The sequence below is a fragment of the Muscardinus avellanarius genome (genome assembly GCF_963383645.1).
Source record: "Muscardinus avellanarius genome assembly, chromosome: 1".
NCBI lineage: Eukaryota > Metazoa > Chordata > Mammalia > Rodentia > Gliridae > Muscardinus > Muscardinus avellanarius.
The window spans coordinates 125,151,124-125,171,916 of NC_137786.1; the positions used below are offsets into that span (position 1 = coordinate 125,151,124).

At 46.1% G+C, this 20,793-nt stretch overlaps 1 protein-coding gene across 1 annotated transcript; it reads right to left on the minus strand.

The window, feature by feature from the left end:
- Positions 1–1,815: 1,815 nt before the first annotated feature.
- HEPACAM (hepatic and glial cell adhesion molecule) lies at positions 1,816–20,083 on the minus strand (the record flags this gene model as incomplete). The annotated part of the gene is made up of 7 exons (XM_080701212.1): positions 19,867–20,083; positions 6,321–6,662; positions 4,068–4,349; positions 3,718–3,814; positions 2,884–2,957; positions 2,570–2,640; positions 1,816–2,118 (listed from the first exon to the last, which is right to left on the minus strand). Exons 1-7 carry the CDS (start codon positions 19,949–19,951, stop codon positions 1,816–1,818), a joined length of 1,254 nt encoding a protein of 417 aa, XP_080557338.1. The 5' UTR covers positions 19,952–20,083.
- Between the last annotated feature and the right edge of the window lie 710 nt (positions 20,084–20,793).

Consider the following 20,793-nt stretch of genomic DNA (forward strand, 5'->3'; position numbering starts at 1 on the left):
TAGGGGATTGGTTCTGGCTAATAAGGGAGCTGCAATGACACACCTGCTCACAGGAGCCTGGGGACATGTATAGGGGCTGGGGGCTGAGCGTGCTATTGGGGAGAGGGCCCAGGGGACCAGCGAGAAGTCTTAGTGCCCTTGTGGCTGGAGCAAAGTATGCCCCTTTCTGAATGTGGTGGACACACCAAACCCCGTTTTATTTTATTTTTTTTAATTTTGAAACAGGGTTCTGGCTAAGTTGCTGAGGCTGGCCTTGAACTCCTGTCTCAGCTCCCCAAGTATCTTTCAGCTTTTTAACTGTCTTCTCACACAGTAGACCTCCGCCTCTCTTTCAAATTGTTCAAAGGAGTAGTAGCCTGGGCACCACCCGGTGCCAGGCTATTCAGTGGTCCAGCCCCTCTGTATTCAGATGTTAGTGTAATTAGGTGTCCAGTGATCTAGGATCTGAGAATCTGGAACGAGGCAGGTGGGGAGCTGGAGGCCATGAGGTGGCCCACCATTGCCTTGGCATGGTGGGGAGCAATCAGCTTCCTCCTCCCCCATCCCTTTTCTCTGGAATCTTATTCTTTCTCTCTTTCTTTTTGTGGTACTGGGGATTGAACCCAGGATATTCTTCTTCTGAGCTACACCCCTGTCCCTTCTTATATGTTACTTTGAAACAAAGTCTTGCTAAGTTGCTGAGGGTCCTCCTAAATTGCTGAGGCTGGCCTTGAAATCTTGGATCCTCCTATCTCAGCCACCCAAGTACTGGGGTTGCAGACATGCACCACTATATTTATTTTTGTGGTACTGGGGGTGGAACCCAGGGGCATTCTATCTCTGAGCTACACCCCCAGCCCTATTTTTTATTCTTTATTTTGAAACAGTGTCTTACTACGTTGCAGAGGGTCTAAGTAGCTAAGGCTGGCCTAGAACCTCGATCCTCCTGTCTCAGTCTCCCAACTACTGGGACTACAAGTGTCCTCCACCACGCCCTGCTAACTTTACTCTCATAGCTGGAGGGAGCCCAGGAACCTTCTGGATGATGATTGTTTGAAAGGCTTCTTCTGTAAATCAGGGAGAAGACACCAGGACCAGGGATTAAAAGCAGTTCCCTACCTGATCTAGCCTTCTGGGCCAGTGAAGTGAGTGGGCTTGGGCTTCTATAGGAATAAGCCCACCCCTCCCTTTACCAACAGGGACAGAAAGAATGCTTGGCATGGCGAGTTGCTGAGGGAGGCTTTGTGGAAAAGCCAAGCCTGGGAGGCAGGAATGCTTAGCCCCTGCCAGGGTCCAGGTCCGGGGGCAAAGGAATGTACTTGGGACCCTCCCTCAACCGTACGAGAAACCCAGGAACCAAGCGCCCAGAGATGGTGTCCTAAGACGCCGCCTTCGAAATGGTTCCTCGGTGCTCAGAGCAGCCACTGTACACCCAGGAATCGGCACTGGACGATCTCTAAATTAAGGACAGTTGTGTGTTTTAGGCAAGTGACCTCTGTAATCCGGGCTAATAAAAAAAAAGAAAGAAAAAAGTGGGGAGGAGGCGGCCGGGAAAGGGAAAGGGAGGTGGGTGGGAAAATGGAGGCACTCCCTAGGGAGAGCACGGGATAGTCCTGGGGTTAGGCTACTGATGTTAGTTCCCATAAGACCCTTTTGGGGGTTGGGCCTGAAATTTAATAATCTATGGTCCTAAGCGGGCTCGACCCATACGGCCAGCAAATCCGAGCGCACACGCAGCCCGCTCTGCGCGCGGCTCCAGGGGGCGCTCGCAGGCCCCGCGCTCCCGGCCCCGCGGCCCGCCCCCCGCCCGGCCCTCCCCGCGGCGCGGGTCCCGGCTCAGGCGCTGATCTCCACCTGGCCGGCCTCGTCCTGCTCGCGGATCACGTGCACGCCTCCCGCGGTCCGCAGCGTGCGCGACGCGCTGCGCGAGCGGCCGGGCGAGCTCGGGGCCCGCGGCGGCGACGTGTGCGTCCGGCTGGCGGCCGGGGAGCGCGCCGGCGAGCGCGGGTAGCGGCGGACCGAGCGCAGGGGCAGCCCGGGCGAGCGGCCCGGCACCGGCGGCGACACGGAGTAGCCCGGCGGGCCCGGCTCGGTGGCGCTCCGAGGCTCCGAGGGGCCGTCCTCGGGCTCCTGCGGGTCCTGCAACGACACGCAGGGTCACGGGCCCCGGCCCCGTGTACGAGCGCGCTGGAATCCCCAGGTGGGGTCCCGGCTTCCGCCACAGCTCCTACCTCCTGGAAGACATGGGGTGGTTTTCCCTGGAACCGCCACACTTGGCTTGTGGGGCTGGCGCATAATAGGGCCTCAGTAAACGCTGACACGCGCTGCCCCCGAGGCCCCTGTACGCGTATCTTGGACAGCCTGGGACACAGTCATGGAATAGTGGAGAAGGCACCAGAATTGGCGCCCAAAGACCTAAGTTTCAAACCTAGATCTGCCGCCTATTTGCTCGTTCAATACCATACAAGCCATTCCGTCTCTTTCTGCCTTTTATTTCCGTTCTCTAGGGTGGCCAGACACAAAGATTTCGTAGTATCTCAAGTACTATACCAAAGTGGGCTTGGGGGACACCCGGCCCAGAGCGGCTCACCTTGTCTTTCAGAAGATAGAGTGCCATGGGGTTCTTCCGCTCCTGTTCTCCACTCCGGGGGAGGGTGTCTGCTGCACAGGGGAGAGAGAGTGGGGTGGCTGGCCAGCCTGTGCTGTTGGCTCCCCAAGTGGCAGCCTCTGTCAATATACCTGATGCTCCCAGTCCTCTCCCCACGAGCCTCTCCCTGCAGGGCAGTCTTGGAGCAGTTGGAGGAGGAAGGGGCTCTGCAGAGCCTTGTCAGCCATTTCTGCCTTTCCCCAACAGCCCACTGATAGGAGTGCTCTGGAAGGGGTGGTGGCTGGGTGGGGACTCACCGTCTGCTTTGAGGCGCTCGTCATTCTGATCCATGTATTCCAGGGAGTTTTGCTTTTCCAGCTTCCTCTTCTTCCTGTGAACCAGTCCAGCCCCCACCAAGAACAGAGCTGTTGAATGTGAGCCTGAAGAGATTTGGGGAGGGGCTCAAAGGATGGGAGTGCTGATGGTTCTAAAACCCTTGTGACAGGAAGGGGAAGATGGGCTGGGTGGGAGAGGTAGTCTGAGTTTGGGAATAGGTCACATTTAGGTTCACATCTTGAGGCTGTCATTAGCATTTGGGCTGCAGATAGGTCACTTATCCTATCTGAATCTCGGTGTCTCTTTATCTGAAAACTGCAAGTCAATCAGACTTAAAAAGTGGCATGCTAACTCTAGCCACAGTGCTGGGTGGGCCAGAAGGAGATGCTCGGCAAGCGAAACCATGATTAACAGTGCTGGGATGGTCAGAGGTATTAGTGAACACAAGGTGCATTTCCACAGATCTTCTGGGCAGGGGTGCAGAGCGCTGGGAGGAGAGCCACTTAGATTTAAGAAAAGACTAGCATTGGGGCTGGAATGAACTGAAGGTGCTCAGGCTGTGGCACTTGAAGGGCTACCTAGACTACTTCTTTTTTTTTTCTTTCTCGGGTCTGGGATTGGAACCCAGGGGCATTCGATGTCTGAGCTACACCCCCTGCCCTGTTGTTGTTGTTTTTTTAATTTATTTTGAAGCAGGGTCTCACTAAGTTATGGAGGGCCTCACTAAGTAGCCGAGGCTGTCCCAAACTGTGATTCTCTGGTCTCAGCCTCCCAAATGCCAGGATTATAAGCGTACACCACCACGCCCGGCTTACCTAGACTTCTTGGGTTTCCAGCAGGCACAGACGGTCACCAAGGTCACAAGGAGGAAGATGCCTCCTGTAGACAAGATGATGTACAGGGAGCTTCTTCCTAGGGAGAGAGAGAGAAGCAGCGGGCTGGGAGAGACTTCAGAGAGGACCAGCAAGCGTGGCAAGTAGAGCTTCTGGAAGTGAAAGGAAAAAGAAAAGGGGCTCCAGGAGGCCTGGCTGGCCAAGGGCTGAACGGCCCAGAGCTTGCTTCCTGCCTGCAGCTGTGCCTGTGCCCACTCTACGCCCTCCGGCTCCCTCCAGGTCCACTCTCATCCTGACGGGCGCCTGCCTCTCGGGGCGGCCAGGGGACTCACTGTACACGGTGATCCTGACGGGCAGGCTGCGGACCTGGCTGATGGGATTCTCCACCACGCAGCTGTACAGGTCGTCATCTTCCATGAGCACGCGGGTGATGGTGAGCACCTTCTGGTCGGGGGACAGGAGCATCCGCGAGTCATTGAGGAGGGGCTTGCCGTCCTTCAGCCAGGTGTAGCTGGGCTTGGTGCCGTTCTCGTGGGAGCAGTTCAGGGTGAAGGCCTCGCTGAGCTCCAGCACCGTGGTCGAAGCCACTAACACCTGTGGCCTTGAGATGGGGACTGAGCCCCAGGGTGGAGGAAGCTGAGTCACGGCCCAGGAGCCTCTCCTTTCCCTGTCTTTAACCCCTTCCTTCCAACACACCATAGCTCAGTCTGTGAGCTGAGAAGACTCTTTAAGAATACTCAGCCCAACCCTTCCCATCATTCATTCAATTTGTCAGGTACCTAATAGGTACAGGGAAACAGTGTTGAACAAGTGGGCTTAAGTGTCTTAAACTGACCCAGCTTGGAGAAGATTTTATTTTTTTTTTTGTAGTACTAGAGATTGAACCCAGAGGATTTCTACCTCTGAGCTACATCCCAGCCCTTTTTATTTTATTTCTATTTAAAAATATGTTTTGAGCTGGGTGTGGTGGTGCATGCTTGTAATCCCCGCGCTTGGGAGGCTGAGACAGGAGGATCGTGCAGGTTCAAAGCCAGCCTCAGCTACTTAGTGAGGCTCTTAGTAACTTAGTGACACCCTGTTTCCAAATAAAATATAAAATGGGTCTGGGAATATAGCCCAGAAGTACAAAGCCTCTGGGTTCCACCCCAATACCACGAAAAAAAAAAATGTTTTGAGATACTAGAGGTATAACCCAGGGACATTCTACCTCGGAGATACATCCCTAGTCTCTCTTTTTTTTTTTTTTTTTTTTCAGTACTGGGGATGGAGCCACCCAGAAGCATTCTACTTCCAAGCTACACCTCCAGACCTATTTTTTTATTCTTTATTTTGAAACAGGGTCTCACTGAGTTGCAAAGGGCCTCACTAAGTAGTATCTGAGGCTGTCCTCGAACCACAATCTTCCTGTCTCAGACTTTCAAATGCTGGGATTACAAGTGTGTGCTACCACGCCTGGCTCCCAGTCATATTTTATCTTTTTATCTGGAAACAGGGTCTCTTTGAGTTGCACAAGACCTCACTTAGTTGGTGAGGCTGGTTTTGAACCTGCGACCAGTTTCCTGTCTCAGTTTCCCAAATATTGAGATTACAAACTTGAACCATTACATCAGGGTTTATTTTTCATTTTCAAACAGAGTCTCAATAAGTTGCTGAGGGGCTTTGCTAAGTTGCTGAGGTTGGTGTTAAACCTGCAATTCTTTGATCTCACCTTCTCAAGTACTAGGGCATGTGCCACCATGCCTGGCTAGAAAATATTTTAATTAGACTAAACCTAGGTCCAACTGTGTGGGTTCTTTTTTTGGTGGTGGTACTGGGGTTCCTGGAAGTCCTTCTACCTCCGGGCTACACTCCCAGACCTATTTTTACATTTTTATTTGGAAACAGGGTCTCCTAAGCCAGCGCACGCAGCTGGCTTCGAACTTGTGCGATCCTCCTGTCTCTGCCTCCCAAGCGCGGGAATTACAAGCGTGCGCTACCACGCCCGGGCAACTGTGTGGGTTCTGATCCTGATTCTATCAGTATTATGAGCTACAGAAAGCTACTCAATATTTTTGTGCCTCAACTTTCCTCATCTGCAAAATGGGGAGAATGGCATTAACTATTCCTAGATTATCATGCACATTAAGTGAATTGACATAGCTGGGCGCGATGGCATACATTTGTAATCTCAGTGCTAGGAGATTGAGGCAGGAGAATCAAAGGTGTGAGGCCAGTCTCAACAACTTAGTGAGGCCCACTGCAATTTAGGCCCTGTTTCAAAATAAAAAATAAAATAGAGATGAGGTATATGTAACTCAGAGGTGGAATGCTCCTGGGTTCAATCCCCAGTAAAACACACACACACACACACACACACACACACACACACACACACACAATGATTGACATATGCAAAACATTTAGAATAATTTCTGGTGCATAGTAGCACTCTCTTCACATTAACTGTGCCCACCATGCCAACTTGAAACCATCTGTTGGCTCACTCTCAGCTCCCCCGGGCCTTTCGTGTTGGTTTTCCTGAGTCTAGCTGGTGTTCTGGCAAACCAGTGGCCCATCCTACCTCCTCCCTGGCCAGAGCACTTTACCGTCTACGGTGAGATTGATGGTCTTCTCCCCTGTGAAGGTGTCATCAGTGATGGAAATCTCCACCTCGTAGGTGCCTTCATCGGCCAGCTGCAGGTCGCTGAGAAGCAGAGAGCCATTCTCGAAGAGCCGGATCCGGTCTCGGTAGTCAGGCCGCAGGTTCCCGATCACCTCCGTGCCGATGGACTGCACCACGGTCACCGGCTTGTCCCGCTTCAGCTGCCACTTCACCACGGGCTTGTCGCTGCTAGTGCTGCTGTACTGCACAGAGAGCAGGGCCGACTTCCCCACCGTGCCATGGATCAGACGCACTGGGCTGGTGATGTTCACCCCTTCCAGGGGGTCTGCAAACAGAGGCCCATGGCGAGAGGGCAGCGTCAGGCCCCAGATCCTAGTTCATCTCAGCTCTGAGCTCTCTGCTCTCCCGGTGCTCACCTCTTTGGGACCTTCAGCCTTAGTATTTAGTATTAGACTAAAATACCTGATGCATAAGGTTTCTTCCAGCTGTTAGTTTCTGTGATTAAGTGGGATTCCCTGCCTACTAACGGTTAGATCCCAGATTTGGCTTGATTGAGAAAAGCAAGGTTTTAGCTGGGTATATAGTGTGCACACCTATCCCCAAGTGCACTCCCAGCACTTGGGAGACGGAGACAGGAGGATCACCAGTTCAAGGACAGCCTCGGCAATGTAGTGAGACTCTCCATGACCTAGCATGACACTGTTTCAATAAATTAAAAAAAATATATAAATAGGGCTGGGAGAGTAGCTCGAAGGACGAATAGCTCTGGGTTGCAATGTCTAGTAACACACACATACACACACACACACACAGAGCCTAGCTTTCCCCCTTCTCTGGCTTTTCTCCCATGTTGTCTCCCTGGCACATATTTTCTGATGCCATCTGCCATGATGTGGTGTACCTGTGGTGCCTGCCTTGCCATACCTGTCTTCTTGCTGCTTGGACTTTCTATCTCCCAAACTATTAACTTAATTAGCCTCTTTTCTTTCTAAAGTATCAAGCCTCAGTTGTTTCACTATAGCAATGGAACACTTAGTAATACAGATACTAAGCACCAAATTTTGAGGTTTCTAATTTTCTTCTTCCAGGAGGTTGGACAGTGACAGTCCCAGCACCAAGGACAAATGGAAAGAATTCCTTCTCTCTCTTTCATAATTTCTAGCTTCCCCTGAGCTTCCCTGCCATCTACACTCTCCTATCCCATTGCAAGGTCCCAGCTGGCCCTTTTATGATGCCTTTCACTCTTGGTTCTGCTCTTCCTGACAATTGAAACTTGACTTCCTCTGGATAAAAACAGTGTGGAAGCTGCAACCTCTGGAGTGCCTTGATCCATACCTTCTTGTTGGTGGGGCCCTCCTGATGCCTGTGAACACGGGAGTGCCCATGAGCTGAAGGGATATGTGCACACGTGTTCAGAGCAGCCTTTCACAGACACTGGCAAAGACAGCCTTTTGCTGAGCACACACTGTTTCCAAAAACCTTGAGCCAGAATTCGATTAAGTTCAGGGTTCCACAACTTGCAAGGGACACAGAGAACTGGGACAGGAGCCCAGGCAGGACACAGAAAGGAGGAAATGGCTTACCACCCCAGTCCAGGGAGGAAATAAAAGAGACTAGGACTATTCAACCTGGAGAAACAATTAATTTGTCTCCGAGGCATCATTATGCAGAATTTCTGTTCTCACCAGAGGCTGAACAAAAGGAAATCAGCTTCTTTGCAAGATGTTCCTCCCAATCTAAACAATGCTGTGCTGGATTAGTGGACGCCCTCCTCCCTCTGACCTGCTGTGACACCAAGGAATGTCATGCTTCAAAGTGTAAGAATGGCTGGGGTGTGATGGCAAACACTTGTAATCCCAGTACCTGGGAGACTGACACAGGAGGATCACAGGTTCGAGGACATCCTCAGCAAGTAGTGAGACTTTCAGCAACCTAGTGAGATCCTGTTTTAAAATAAAAATAATATAGGGTTGGGGGTGTAGCTTGGAGGTAGAATGGCCTTGGGCTCAATTCCCAGTAACAACACACACACACACACACACACACACACACACACACACACACACACACACGGCTGGGCATTGTGGCACTTAACTGTAAACCCAATGCTTGGGAGGCTGAGACAGGAGGATTACAGGCTTAAGGACAGCCTCAGCAACTCAGCAAAGATCCTCAACAACTTAGCAAGTTTCTGTTGCAAAATAAAAAAGTAAAAAGTGTGCCAGTATTGGAAAATTGCTTTGTTATTAAATAAAAAAATGTAAAAAGTAGTCAGGGCCTGGGTGCTGCGCAGGCACTCAGGCAAGGAGGGGAGGCAGCTGTTAAAATGCAGAGTTTCCTCATCAAACGTGATTACAAAGTACACAAAAGATTTGTAGCCCAGGGACTTCATATTTTAAAGACAAGTTTACATAATAAATAACTTCTAGCAGATAGGCTAAAACTCCCCAAGGATGCAGGAGGATGGTACAGGCCTTTGTAAAGAGGGCATATACCATGTGACCCCTGCACCGGAGATAATGGGTGAGTCCACACCTGCATCAGGTCAGGAGCAGATAAAAGGACTTTTGGTCAAGCAGGATGAGAGATAGTGGGTCCTTATAATCATATTAAAGCAGGCCCACACCTGCATCAGGTCAGGGGCAGATAGAAAGACTACTGGTTAAACAGAAAAGGAGATAATGAATCCTTATAAAAACTGTTCTATGCTCAAAAACCTCAGTGTCTTATTTTCAAGGCACTCCACTGCATCCCTCTGATGTAGTGCTTTATTGTTCTGTCCCTTCTTTCCACCTTTGTAATAATAAAATTTGCTTAAGCTTGCAGCAGTATAGTTCTGGCTATTTTTTATAAGCTAGCTAAGAACAAGAACTCACGTCGACATCGCAAACCGTTACAAAAGGGCTGGGGATGTAGCTCAAAGGTAGAGGTGCCCTGGGTTCAATCTCCAGTACCAAACCAAACCAAACCAAAACCAAAAACAAAGCAAAAAATATTATAAGAATGTACCTGGACAGAGGTTTCTGTAGCTTCTTTTCTTAAATAAATCACCATGTACTCCATTTTTTTTGGGGGGAGGGGTACTGGGGATTGAACCCAGGGACATTCTATCTCTAAGCTATATTCACAGCCCTATTTTATTTTTTATTTGTAAACAGGGCTTCACTAAATTTCTGAAAGGCTCACTCCATTTTATGAGCTCTCTTTGCTGGGCAAAAGTTTTTCTTTGCCAGCAGTTGCCTTAAATTTACCTTTTAAAAATGTAAATGAGGGGCCGGGATGTAGCTCAGTGGCAAAGCGCCTGCTTTGCAGGTGTGGCGCTCTGGGCTCCATCCCCAGTTCCAGAAAAAGACAAAAAAAAAAAAAAAAAAAGAAACTTTAAAATATGTAAATGAGCCTGGCGGAGACAGGAGGATTGTAAAGGTTCGAAGCCAGCCGCGCTGGCTTAAGAGACCCTGTTTCCAAATAAAAAAGTACATATATATATATATATATATATATATATATATATATATATACATATATATATACATATATATATATATATATATATATATATATATATATATATATATATATAATGTCTTGGAGTGTAGCCTGGAGGTAGAAGGGTTTCCAGGAACCCCAGTACCACCAAAAATAAAAAAATAAAAAATAAAAAGTAAAAAAAAAATGTAAATGAACTCGGCATGGTGGCGCATGCCATCTTTAATTAAATAACTATTTTTATTATTTACTTAGAAGGCTGAAGACAGGAGGCTCCCAGGTTCAAAACCAGTCTCTCAGCAACTTAGCAAGACCCTGTTTCAAGTTAAAAAATAAAAGAGGAATGGGCATACAGCTCAGTGGTAGGATACACAGGGGTTCAATCCCCAGTATCACACACATACACACAGAATGTGAATGGGGTGGTGCCAAACGTGTATTCTAGGATTTGGTCTCTATACATCTTATCTGTACTCTCTAACACCAAGGACTGAGTTACATCCTTTCTAATCTGAAGCATTATGGTCTGTCTCCATAAAGAAATCCCTCCATCCCTTTGGTATCATAGAGACCCTTCCCTGGGCTTTCTCATACTATGTCATTTTTTGCAGGAACCAGCCTGCAGCAACATTTCAAGAGCAACGCAGGGCTCAGTCTTTTAAAAGTAAAAACATATTTTTTTTTTCTGGCACTGGGGATTGAACCCAGGGGCATTGTACCTCTGAGCTATAACCCAGTCCTATTTTTTATTATTCTCTTTGAAACCAGGCTTACTAAGTAGCTGAGGCTGGCCTCGAACCCACAATCTTCCTGTCTCAGCCTCCCAAGTACTGGGACTATAAGTGTGTGCCACCACACACAGCTGAGCTACATCCTCAGCCCATAAAAGCACATGTCTTGCTGCCGAGACCTACTTCCTCTCGGCATCTGCGTGGAGACCACCCACGCAGCTAATAGGCGGATTCTCAACCCGAGAAATAAGCCCGGAGAGAGGGTGTGGTCTCTGGCCAAAAGTACTCCCCCACTTTTAGATATTCCTTTATAACTATTCTTTTAGTAATGATTCTTTTAACTCTCCACACGAATTGCTCCGGTGGTGTAAGATCAGGACTGTGAGATAAACTGAGTCTGTGGAAAATAAAGTTTCAGGTAATTTGTCTAAGCCTCTAAACGTCCTCAGCTTTGTTCAAATGGTAATAAAATCTAGTTAGAATTTAGATGCAGTACGGCACCCTATCCTCCCCCATCTTTTCTGAGATTGATTCGATCGCGAGTGGAATCGCGCCCCATTTGGACTGAGCCAAGTCTGCGGCACCTTGCTTTTTTTTTCCATACTAGAGATTGAACCCAGGGCCTTGAGCATACTAGGCAAGTATTCTACCATCCCCAGCTACATCTTCAGCTCTTTTCATTGTTTACTTATTCATTTTTTTCTTTTTGTACTGGGGATTGAATCCAGGAACATTCTACGTTGGAGCTGCACCACAACGCCCTTTTTATTTTTATTCTGGAACAGGGTCTTCCTAGGTTGCTGAGAGTCTAAGATGTTGAGGCTATCCTTGAACCTGAGATCCTTCAGCCTCAGCCTCCATGTAGATGGGATTACAGGCATGTGCCACTGTGTTCATCTTTGCTGTGGTTTTTAATAGCCTTCCTAACTAATGATGATCTGAGAATACCACCTCCCTCCTCTGCTGTTAGTGTAGGTGCATAAATACTGTATATTGTGTAAATGTTGGTGTTGTAGTGTTGAGTTGTTAGGCTGTTGAATCCTACAAGGGGCCACAGAGTATAAAATCATTTGAACTGTCAATCATTTAAACATGTTGGAAAAATTAGAAAACAAAGTGTGAAAAAGATCACTGAGAGGTTTTGGGGGCTTTTTATGTACTAGGTAAACAGCATCAATATCCAGGAATATGTACCTGGTTAGTATGTATTGAGATAGCATACAGAGGTGTACCATGTTTGTGGATCAGAACAATCACTATTGTTAAACTGTCAGCTCTGCCAAACTGACTTATAAATGTATAAAGTACCAGTCAAACTCGTGAGGTTGCCAGAGATGGTGATGCATGCCTTTAATCCCAGTACTTGGGAGGCTGAGACAGGAGGATCACAGGTTTAAAGCTGGCCTCAGCAATTTAGCAAGACACTTTCAAAATGAAAAAAAAAAAAATTGCTGGGGTGTAGCTCCGAGGTAAAATACCTCTGGGTTCAATACCTAGCAACAAAACAAAACAAAGAAAAAACTATAAGGTTTACTTGGTGGTATTGTCACCAAGACAGATGAATAGAATGGCTTAGAGAACAGATTTAGAAATAATCTCTCAATTTATGACAGAGGTGTCCCTGTAGTGGGGAAAGATGTTTTCCTCCCCTGTAAATAGTGCTGAGTCATGTTTTTAAAAAATGAATTTGACCCATACATCGCATCTTACACAAATAACAATTCTAGATCGTTCCCAGATCTAAATGTGAAAGTGAAAGGGGAAGCCGTAGGAGAGTATCTCCATGATTTAGGGTAGATGCAGTCTGTCTTAGGACACATAAGTAGCGACTGTAACAGAAGAAAAGGATACACTGGCCACATTAAAAGGGAGGCTGAGACCAGAGGATCAGGGTTCACAGACAGCCTCAGCTACTTACTGAAGCTCTTTGCAACTCAGTGAGACCCTGGTTCAAAATGAAGAATAAAAAATATAGGGCTGGGGATATAGCTCCAAAGTAGAATGCCCCTGGGTTCCATCTCCAGTACCGCAAAAAAAAAAAAAAAACCCACAAAAAACAGAAAACCCACAATTTCACCAGGTAGAGAGTGAAAAGACAAGCCGTCCAGCAGGAGGAGATATTTGCAATACATTTATATTATAAAAGGACTTCCTAAATATGCTTTTCAAACTTCCACAAATCAATAATTTAAAAAAGACAAATCAATAGAAAAGTGTATAAAAGACTTTGAAAAAGTACTTTGCACAAAAGGATGTACAAATGGCTAATAAAATATGAAAGAAAAGCTCAGCTTGATTACTTATTGTGGAAATGCAACCTTAAACGATAGTTTGTTATCATCTCACACTCACTAGAATGACCAAAGTGAAAAAGAGAAAATACATGGGGAGTGAAGATGCAGACTGCCTGGCATTCTTTGAACATATTGGTAGGGTGTGTGTGCGTAAACTGATACACCAGTTTTGAAAATAGGCCATATTTTCTAAAGTGAAACATACGTCTGAGGCCGGGCGTGGTGGCGCACGCTTGTAATCCCCACGCTTGGGAGGCTGAGACAGGAGGATCGCACAGGTTCGAAGCCAGCCTCAGCTACTTAGTGAGGTCCTCAGCAACTTAGTGAGACCCTGTTTCCAAATAAAATATAAAAAAAGTCTGGGAGTATAGCCCGGAGGTAGAAAGCCTCTGGGTTCCACCCATAGTACCACCAAAAAAACCCCAAAAAAACAAAAATAAAAAACATAGGTATGCCCTGGTTTGGATATAACTTATGAGTGTCCCTCAAAGGTTTGCGTTTTAGAAGCTTGATCCTCAGGGTGGCAGTGTTAAGAGGTAGTAAAACCTTTAAGGAGTGAACCTACCTGCAGGTCCTTGGAACATGAGAATGCTCTTGGAAGGGATTAACAGAGTTCTCATGCAACTCCCGTTCATTGCTAGTAGTGCTCTAGCTTTCTGTCTCACCATGTAATCTCTGCCTCCCTCATCCTCAGTGGTGTCTTTACTAGGGCCAACTAAGTGCCAGCACCATGCCTTTAAACCTCCAGAATTGTGAGCTAAATCAACCTCTTTCCTATTATTATTATTATTATTATTATTATTATTATTATTATTCGGTACTGGGAATTAAATCCTCAGGCATTCTACTTTTTTTTTTTTTTTTTTTTTGGTGGTACTGGGGATGGAAACCTTCTACCTCTGGGCTACACTCCCAGACTTATTTTATATTTTTATTTGGAAACAGGGTCTTTTAAGCCAGCGAGGCTGGCTTGGAACCTGCGTGATCCTCCTGTCTCTGCCTCCCAAGCATGGGGATTACAAGCCTGTGCCACCACGCCTGGTGGCATTCTACTTTTGATTACACTCTCAGCCCAATTTTCTTTCCTTTCCTTCCCTTCCCTTCCTTTCCCTTCCCTTTCTTTTCCTTTTCTTTCTTTCTTTCTTCCTTCCTTTCTTTCTTTCTTTCTCTTTCTCTTTCTTTCTTTTTTTTGTGGTACTGGAGATGGAACCCAGGGGCATTCTACCTCCAAGCTACACCCCCAGTCCTATTTTTTAGTCTTTATATTTTTTGAAACAGTGCCTCACTGAGTTGCAAAGGGCCTCACTAAGTAGCTGAGGCTGTCCACAAACCGCAATCCTCTGGTCTCTACCTCCCCAGTGCTGAGATTATAAGCGTGTGCCACCATACCTAGCGCCCAATTTTATTTCTTTTATGGAAACAGAATCTTACTAGGTTGATGTGAGTCTCACTACTTGTTGAAGCTATGATCGAACCTGCGATCCTTCTGTGTCAGTCTTCCAAGTAAAAGGATTACAGGTGTGCACCATCATGCTTGGCTAACCTCTCCTTTACAAAGCTATGCGGTCTCAAGTATTTTGTCATAGTAATGGAAAATGAACTTATATACTCAACAATTCTCCTAGTTATATCCCTAAAAGAAATGTGTATATTTGTTTGCCAAAAGACACATATGATCTTGTTTATTAAGCCCCAATGGGGTTGAGTTTATTTGGATTGGTTTAGAAACAACTAAAGTGTCTATCAAAGCTGAATACATAAATAAATTGTGGTACAGTCATACAATGGAATACCATATAGCAGTGAGATTAAGCAAATTACAAAAATATAAATAAATCTTACAAACTTGGTATTTGGCAAAAGAATCCAGACACAATATAATGTGTAATTTCATTTAAATACAGTTCAAAGACATGGAAAATTAATCTGTATTAGAAATTAGGTTGCTACTGTAATTCTGAAGAAAGGGCAGTAGTAATGAAATACTATGGGGGTGATTCTGGGGTACTAAAATGTTCTCTTTCTTTATCTGGGGGCTGATCACAGGGTTTGTTCACTGTGTGTGTGTGTGTGTGTGTGTGTGTGTGTGTGTGTGTGTGTGTATGTGTCTGTGTATTGCTGGGGACTGAACTAGGAGCATTATACATTCCAAGCCCTATTTTATTATTTTTATTTTTATATTATTATTATTATTATTATTATTATTACTATTACTATTATTATTAGTGTACTGGGGTTCCTGGAAACCCTTCTACCTCCGGGCTACACTCCCAGACCTATTATATATATATAGATCTATCTATCTATATGTATATATATATATATGTATATATATATATTTTTTTTTTTAATTTGTAAACAGAGTCTCTTAAGCCAGTGAGGCTGGCTTTAAACCTGCGCAATCCTCCTGTCTCCACCTCCCAAGAGTGGGGATTACAAGCATGTGCCACCACGCCCAGCTATTATTTTTATTTTTGAAACAAAATGTCACTAAGTTGCCGAAAATCTCAGTAAATTGCTGAGGCTGTCCTCAAACTTGCAGTCCTCTTGTCTTAGCCTCCCAAGTACTAGGATTACAGGTGTGTACCACCTGGCAGGTTTGTTCCCTTTTAAAAGTCTTATCAAACTGTGTCCCTATGATAACCGTGTTGCCCTCTATGTAGTTTTTTTTATTTCAAGTTTTTAAAAAGGTTAACACCTACAATGTTGAGATGAACTCCAGGCTAAGAGGGCATCCTAGCTGGGGACTCGTTTCTAACGGATTCCTAGACAATGGAATAATGTTAGAATGCCCTCCTCCTATTTCAGCCTCCCAAATACTCAGATCACAAGAATGTGCCACCACGTTTAAGTGCCGATCTTAAAAACTCTATTTCCCAGCTTCCTTTGCAGTTATGGGAATGAGGCTGAGTTCTGACCAATAGAACTAGTAGAAGTGACATGTACCATTTGTAGACCTGGTTTAGCAAAACTCCCCTTATATATCCTTCCCTTGTTTTTGTTTGTTTGCTTTTGAACGCTCGGTCTGGAAGAAATGGAGATAAACCTCAGGGTGGTTCCTGGAATTTTGTGTTGGAGTCCACAGAGTTCCATCAGTTTGGTCCTGGAAAAACCTCATGCAGCTGTGTCCTTCCTCCTGCTAGGCCTGCTCTGCAGCAGCCCTGGACTAACACACAGTTAATTCCAGGAACCAAATTTGGGAGTTATTTGTCATAGAAGCTGGAATTTTCCTAAGTAATATGGAAAGAATGGCAGGGACACCTTCTGGAACCCGAGCTCTTACTACATGTGGTGCATGTAGCAGTACAATTCCTGACCCGCCATAGCTCATGACTAATATCTTATGACCTCAGTTCACGTTTAGAATTTGGTGGGTACATTCATTGTTACATTTTCCCCTCACAGAGGATGCTTTATTACTTTTGTTTTTGCCTAATCACACTGACTGATGAGCCCTTTCTATTTTACTTCCTTTGCCATTTGATGAGCAGAGTTTAAGGATCTCTCTGTTTGTATATCTGTTTCCCACCGCACATCATCTCAGCATTCATTGTTTCCTCAAGACATTGCAATTTTGGCTGAAACTCTTCTCGCTTGAGCTAACAGTAGTTTTTTTTTTCCTCCCTGTGGTTCCAGATATTGAACCCAGGGGCATTCTTCCTCTGAGCCACACCACTAGCCCTATTTTAATTTTTATTTGGAAACAGGGTCTTGCTGGGTTGCGGAGGGTCTCGCTAAGTTGATAAGGCTGGCCTTGAGTCTCAGCCTCCAAGTACTGGGATCACAGGCATGTGCCATGACACGGGGCCCTAACAGTAACTTCTTAATTGTCATATGCAGTTGACTCTTCCAGGTCCTTCTCATACTTGACTTCTTTCACAGTTTTCTTACATTTTAGAGTTTTTTTTTTTTTTTTTCCGTGTGTGTGTGTGTGGTACTGGAGATGGAACCCAGGGGCATTCTACCTCCAAGCTATACCCCCCAGCCCTATTTTTTATTCTTTACTTGGAAACAGGGTCTCACTGAGTTGCTGAGAGCCTCACTAAGTAGCTGAGGCTGTCTGCGAACTATGATCCTCCTGTCTCAGCCTCCCAAGCGCTAGATTACAAGTGTGAGCCACCATGCCTGGCTCTTTCACATTTTTGATGGAATCGATTCACTCTTGGAAACTCTCAACCTCCTTGACTGTGGACACTCTAGCTTCCTCGTTATCCCTCCATCTCCTTGACAGTTCTTTCTTGCTCTCCTGACAGGCTTTTCTTCCTCTGCTTTCCTGCTACAGCATCTCATGCAGATCTTGAGAAAGCTCGATCAGGGGACCCACAAAGGCGTAGATCCCCCGTGATATATGTTTAGCATTTCCTTCTTCAAAAAATCATTTTAGGATTATTTGGATCAATATGTATAATTAGAATTTTATGTATAAACATTATAACTAAAACTGATGGAAGCGGCTTGTGACTTAGGCAGCAAAGATTTTTTTCCCAAGGATAAAGTTTGGGCCAAAAATTAAGTTCAAACTGATCTTAGTTTGGGCCAAAATATAAGATTAAGTTCAAGTCAGCCTTGTGAAGTGAGACAAAGCATACTATGATTATTTAAATGTCTGACATCCTGCCCTGAAGTCATAAAAAAAACTTTTCCTGTCCTTGGAGGTCCTGCTCGCATGGCTATGCCTTTGCTTTCTGAAAAAAAAAAAAAAAAAAAATATATATATATATATATATATATATATATATATATATATATATTATAACAAATCCTAAATAAAATGGAAAAACTTAAACCTGGTCTCGTGTGACAGATTTTCTCTCATTCGACCTCGACTTTCCTCTCACCAACACACAAACCTCGACTCATGCTAGGGCTGGACCCCGACACTTTCCTCTACAAATCTTGGGGCTACTTGCTTCCATTTGCAGCATATTCTTTTCCTTCTTCTGGACAATTGTAGCCATTCTCATCTGTGGGTTGACAGCTTTAAAACACCTATTTGCAACCTAGCTTCAGGCTGCCTAACATATTCACAGGAAGTCCCGTTGGCACCCCACCCTATCTCGTTTTTAGTTTAAAGTTTCACACAGAAACCTTACCTCCCTCTCTGAATTCTGCAAATTCCTATCAGTCACTAGGTCCTAACTTTATCTCCAAAATGTCATTTCAATGGTCTCATCCTATCATATCGTAACTCAAGTCCATGTTATTTCTTTCAGGGGCTGTTGCAATAGCTCTGTTATGGGCTTAACTGTGCCTCTCTCCCCAACTCATACATTGAGGTCCTGACCTCCAGTGTCTCTGAATATGACCTTATTTGGCAATGGGCTCATGCAGATCTGCGAGGTTGAAATGTAGTCATACTGGGTAGGGTGGACCTGCCCCAGTGTGCATCCTTATAGAGCAGGGGAATTTGGACACACGTACAAACAGGAAGCATGCCACCCGAGGCCTGGACTTCTGCTGCCACAAGCCAAAGAACTGCCGGGAGCTGGGAGAGAGACCACCTTACTGCAGGCTCCTGTCAGCATCTTTTTCTTCAACTTTGGGCTTGTTCCCCAAATTCCTTGTGAGACAATACATTTCTGTTGTTCAAGCAAAATTTATGATCCTTTGCTTTTGTAGCCCTACAAAACAAATACAAGCTTCTTTTTGTTGTATTTGCCTCATTCCCCCCTCTGATGCCTCTCTGCGGACTGAGCAAACTATCTGAGAGGTGCATATGACCCCGCCAATCTTGAAATTAAAAGCCATTCACTCTCCATCATTTGGTGATTATATTCCAGGTCTCTGAGCATAGTTCACAAGTCTTTTGTCTAACTTAATTTGTACTTTACCCTCCACCAATGCTGAAGTGCTGGACTCCGCCTAAACACTCAAAGCTATTTCTAGCTATTGACATTGCCCATTTCCCCAACAATAATATTCACTCCACTACTACCTATTTTTCTCGTGTGTGTGTGTGTGTGTGTGTGTGTGTGTGTGTGTGTGTGTGTTATTGAAGATTCAACCCAGGGGCATTCTTCCTTCAAGCTAACACCCCCAGCTCTTTTTAATTTTTGTTTTGAAAACAGGGTCTTACTAAGTTGCTGCGGTTGGCCTTGAACTTGAAATCCTCCTGTCTCAGCCTTCCAAGTACTGAAATTACAGGCATGCACCACCACATCCAGCTTATTTTTCTCATTCTTTAAAATTCAGTGCAGACATTTCTCTCACTAGGAATTCTCCCCTGTTTTCCTCACCCTTGTCCTGTATCACCAGCATCAGCTTCCTGGATGGGGAAAGCGACCTTTCTCTGATTCTATGTATCATCTGCATATCTGACTTCTAGAATTTCTATATTTGATTAAAATGATCTCTGCATGCCTCCCCCCAGCAACCTCTGCATTCCCAGGCTCTCGGTAATCATGCATGTGCACCTGTGTACACATAAATACATCTATGGCATAGAAAATAAGATCAATTCTCCAAGGAGTTGGTAGGGGGCACTACAAGAGGCAGGCGGCTAACAGAATATGACCTTATTTGGCAATGGGCCTGAAGTGAATGATGGCTTGGTGTTACTATCCTAAAGCAGGAGGTTCATTATCTCCAGAGCTTCTTTCATTTCCCATGCTGTTTTATACTCAGAGAAGCCAGAGTGGGGGTTCGGGGAGGCATGAAACCAAGATTCCCTTGACTCCTCCCTCCCCACAATAATCCCTTGGAAGGAATGCCGGTCTGGCCCACGCCAACAAATCATCTCATAAGAAGTGGCCTGGAGCCCACCATCTAATGTACTGAAACCTGTGGGTGCTCCAAAGTCATGCAGCCTTTGGGTGGGGGGAGCAGGCTGGCAGGAGCCAGAGAGGATGAAGAAATGCATTCAGCACTAATGGTTGAATTCACAGAGATGCTTCCCACGGCAGCTGGGCTCGCTCCCCTCCTCCCACCCGAAGGCATTCAGCCCTTGACTCCCCCCTTCCTCTCCTTTTAAAGCCCCAGTCCCATCTCCAGACCCTTTCTTGCCCTTGGGGTCTCCTACCTGGCTGGACCAGAAGCAGGTAGACAAGAGGAGCAAGGCGCAGAGCCCTGGAAGCTCTGGACAGGGCTCCCCTTTCTCTCTTCATTTTGGGTGGCGTTCTCCAGCTCTGGTGCAGACAATTAGCATGATTTCTCCACTCTGGGCACGTCCCTTTGTACCACTCGGAGTTTCTCTGCCCGAACACAACCCTGCCAACTTCCCTCTGAATACACAGAGCTCTGTGTGTTGCTGGGCTTGTGCTTTCCTCTCTCTCTCAGACCTGGCATTTTCTAGCTTCCAAGTCCTACATCCTCAGCATGGGTGGGGGTATCTGTTTAGGAGATAATCCCCCATGCAGGTTCCATGTCGGGGGAGTGCCGCAGCTCAGCTGTTCTTCGCTCGGCTGTGCAGAGCCCCACTCTGAGGGCAGATGTGGATCTGGGCTCAGGGGAGCTCTGAGCCGGGCCATACACGCAACGGGACCTTGTGTCCCAACCCACTCTGTCTCCACCTCGCCCTCCTTGTTCCTGAGAAGGAGGGCTTGTGTGTGCCAGGAAAGACCTCCAATAAGAGAGAGAGAGGAGCTTACAAAGCTGAGAAGTAGTAGATTCTAAAACCCTGTTTTACCCCAAAGAAAGATTGGGAAATTACTTGAATTCGGTTACTTTCACACCTGTTCACATTTTGCTTGGGGTTCTCTCCAATCACAGAATCATGTAGATGCTGGGGAACCCTTTCCAGAAGCCACTTTGTTCAGTCCCTGGCTTCCAGCCAATGTTGGAAAACATGCCAGAGCAAACATGAAGGCAACCCCCCAGTATCCCGCATCCAGGGGCTCTGTTACCAGTTAGCAGCCGTGCAGAGCCCTTCTGTCTAGAGGCTGTATGCCCTGGCTCCACCCTGATCCCACACACATGGCCACACCTTCTCATGAGGGCTGCCAGGGCA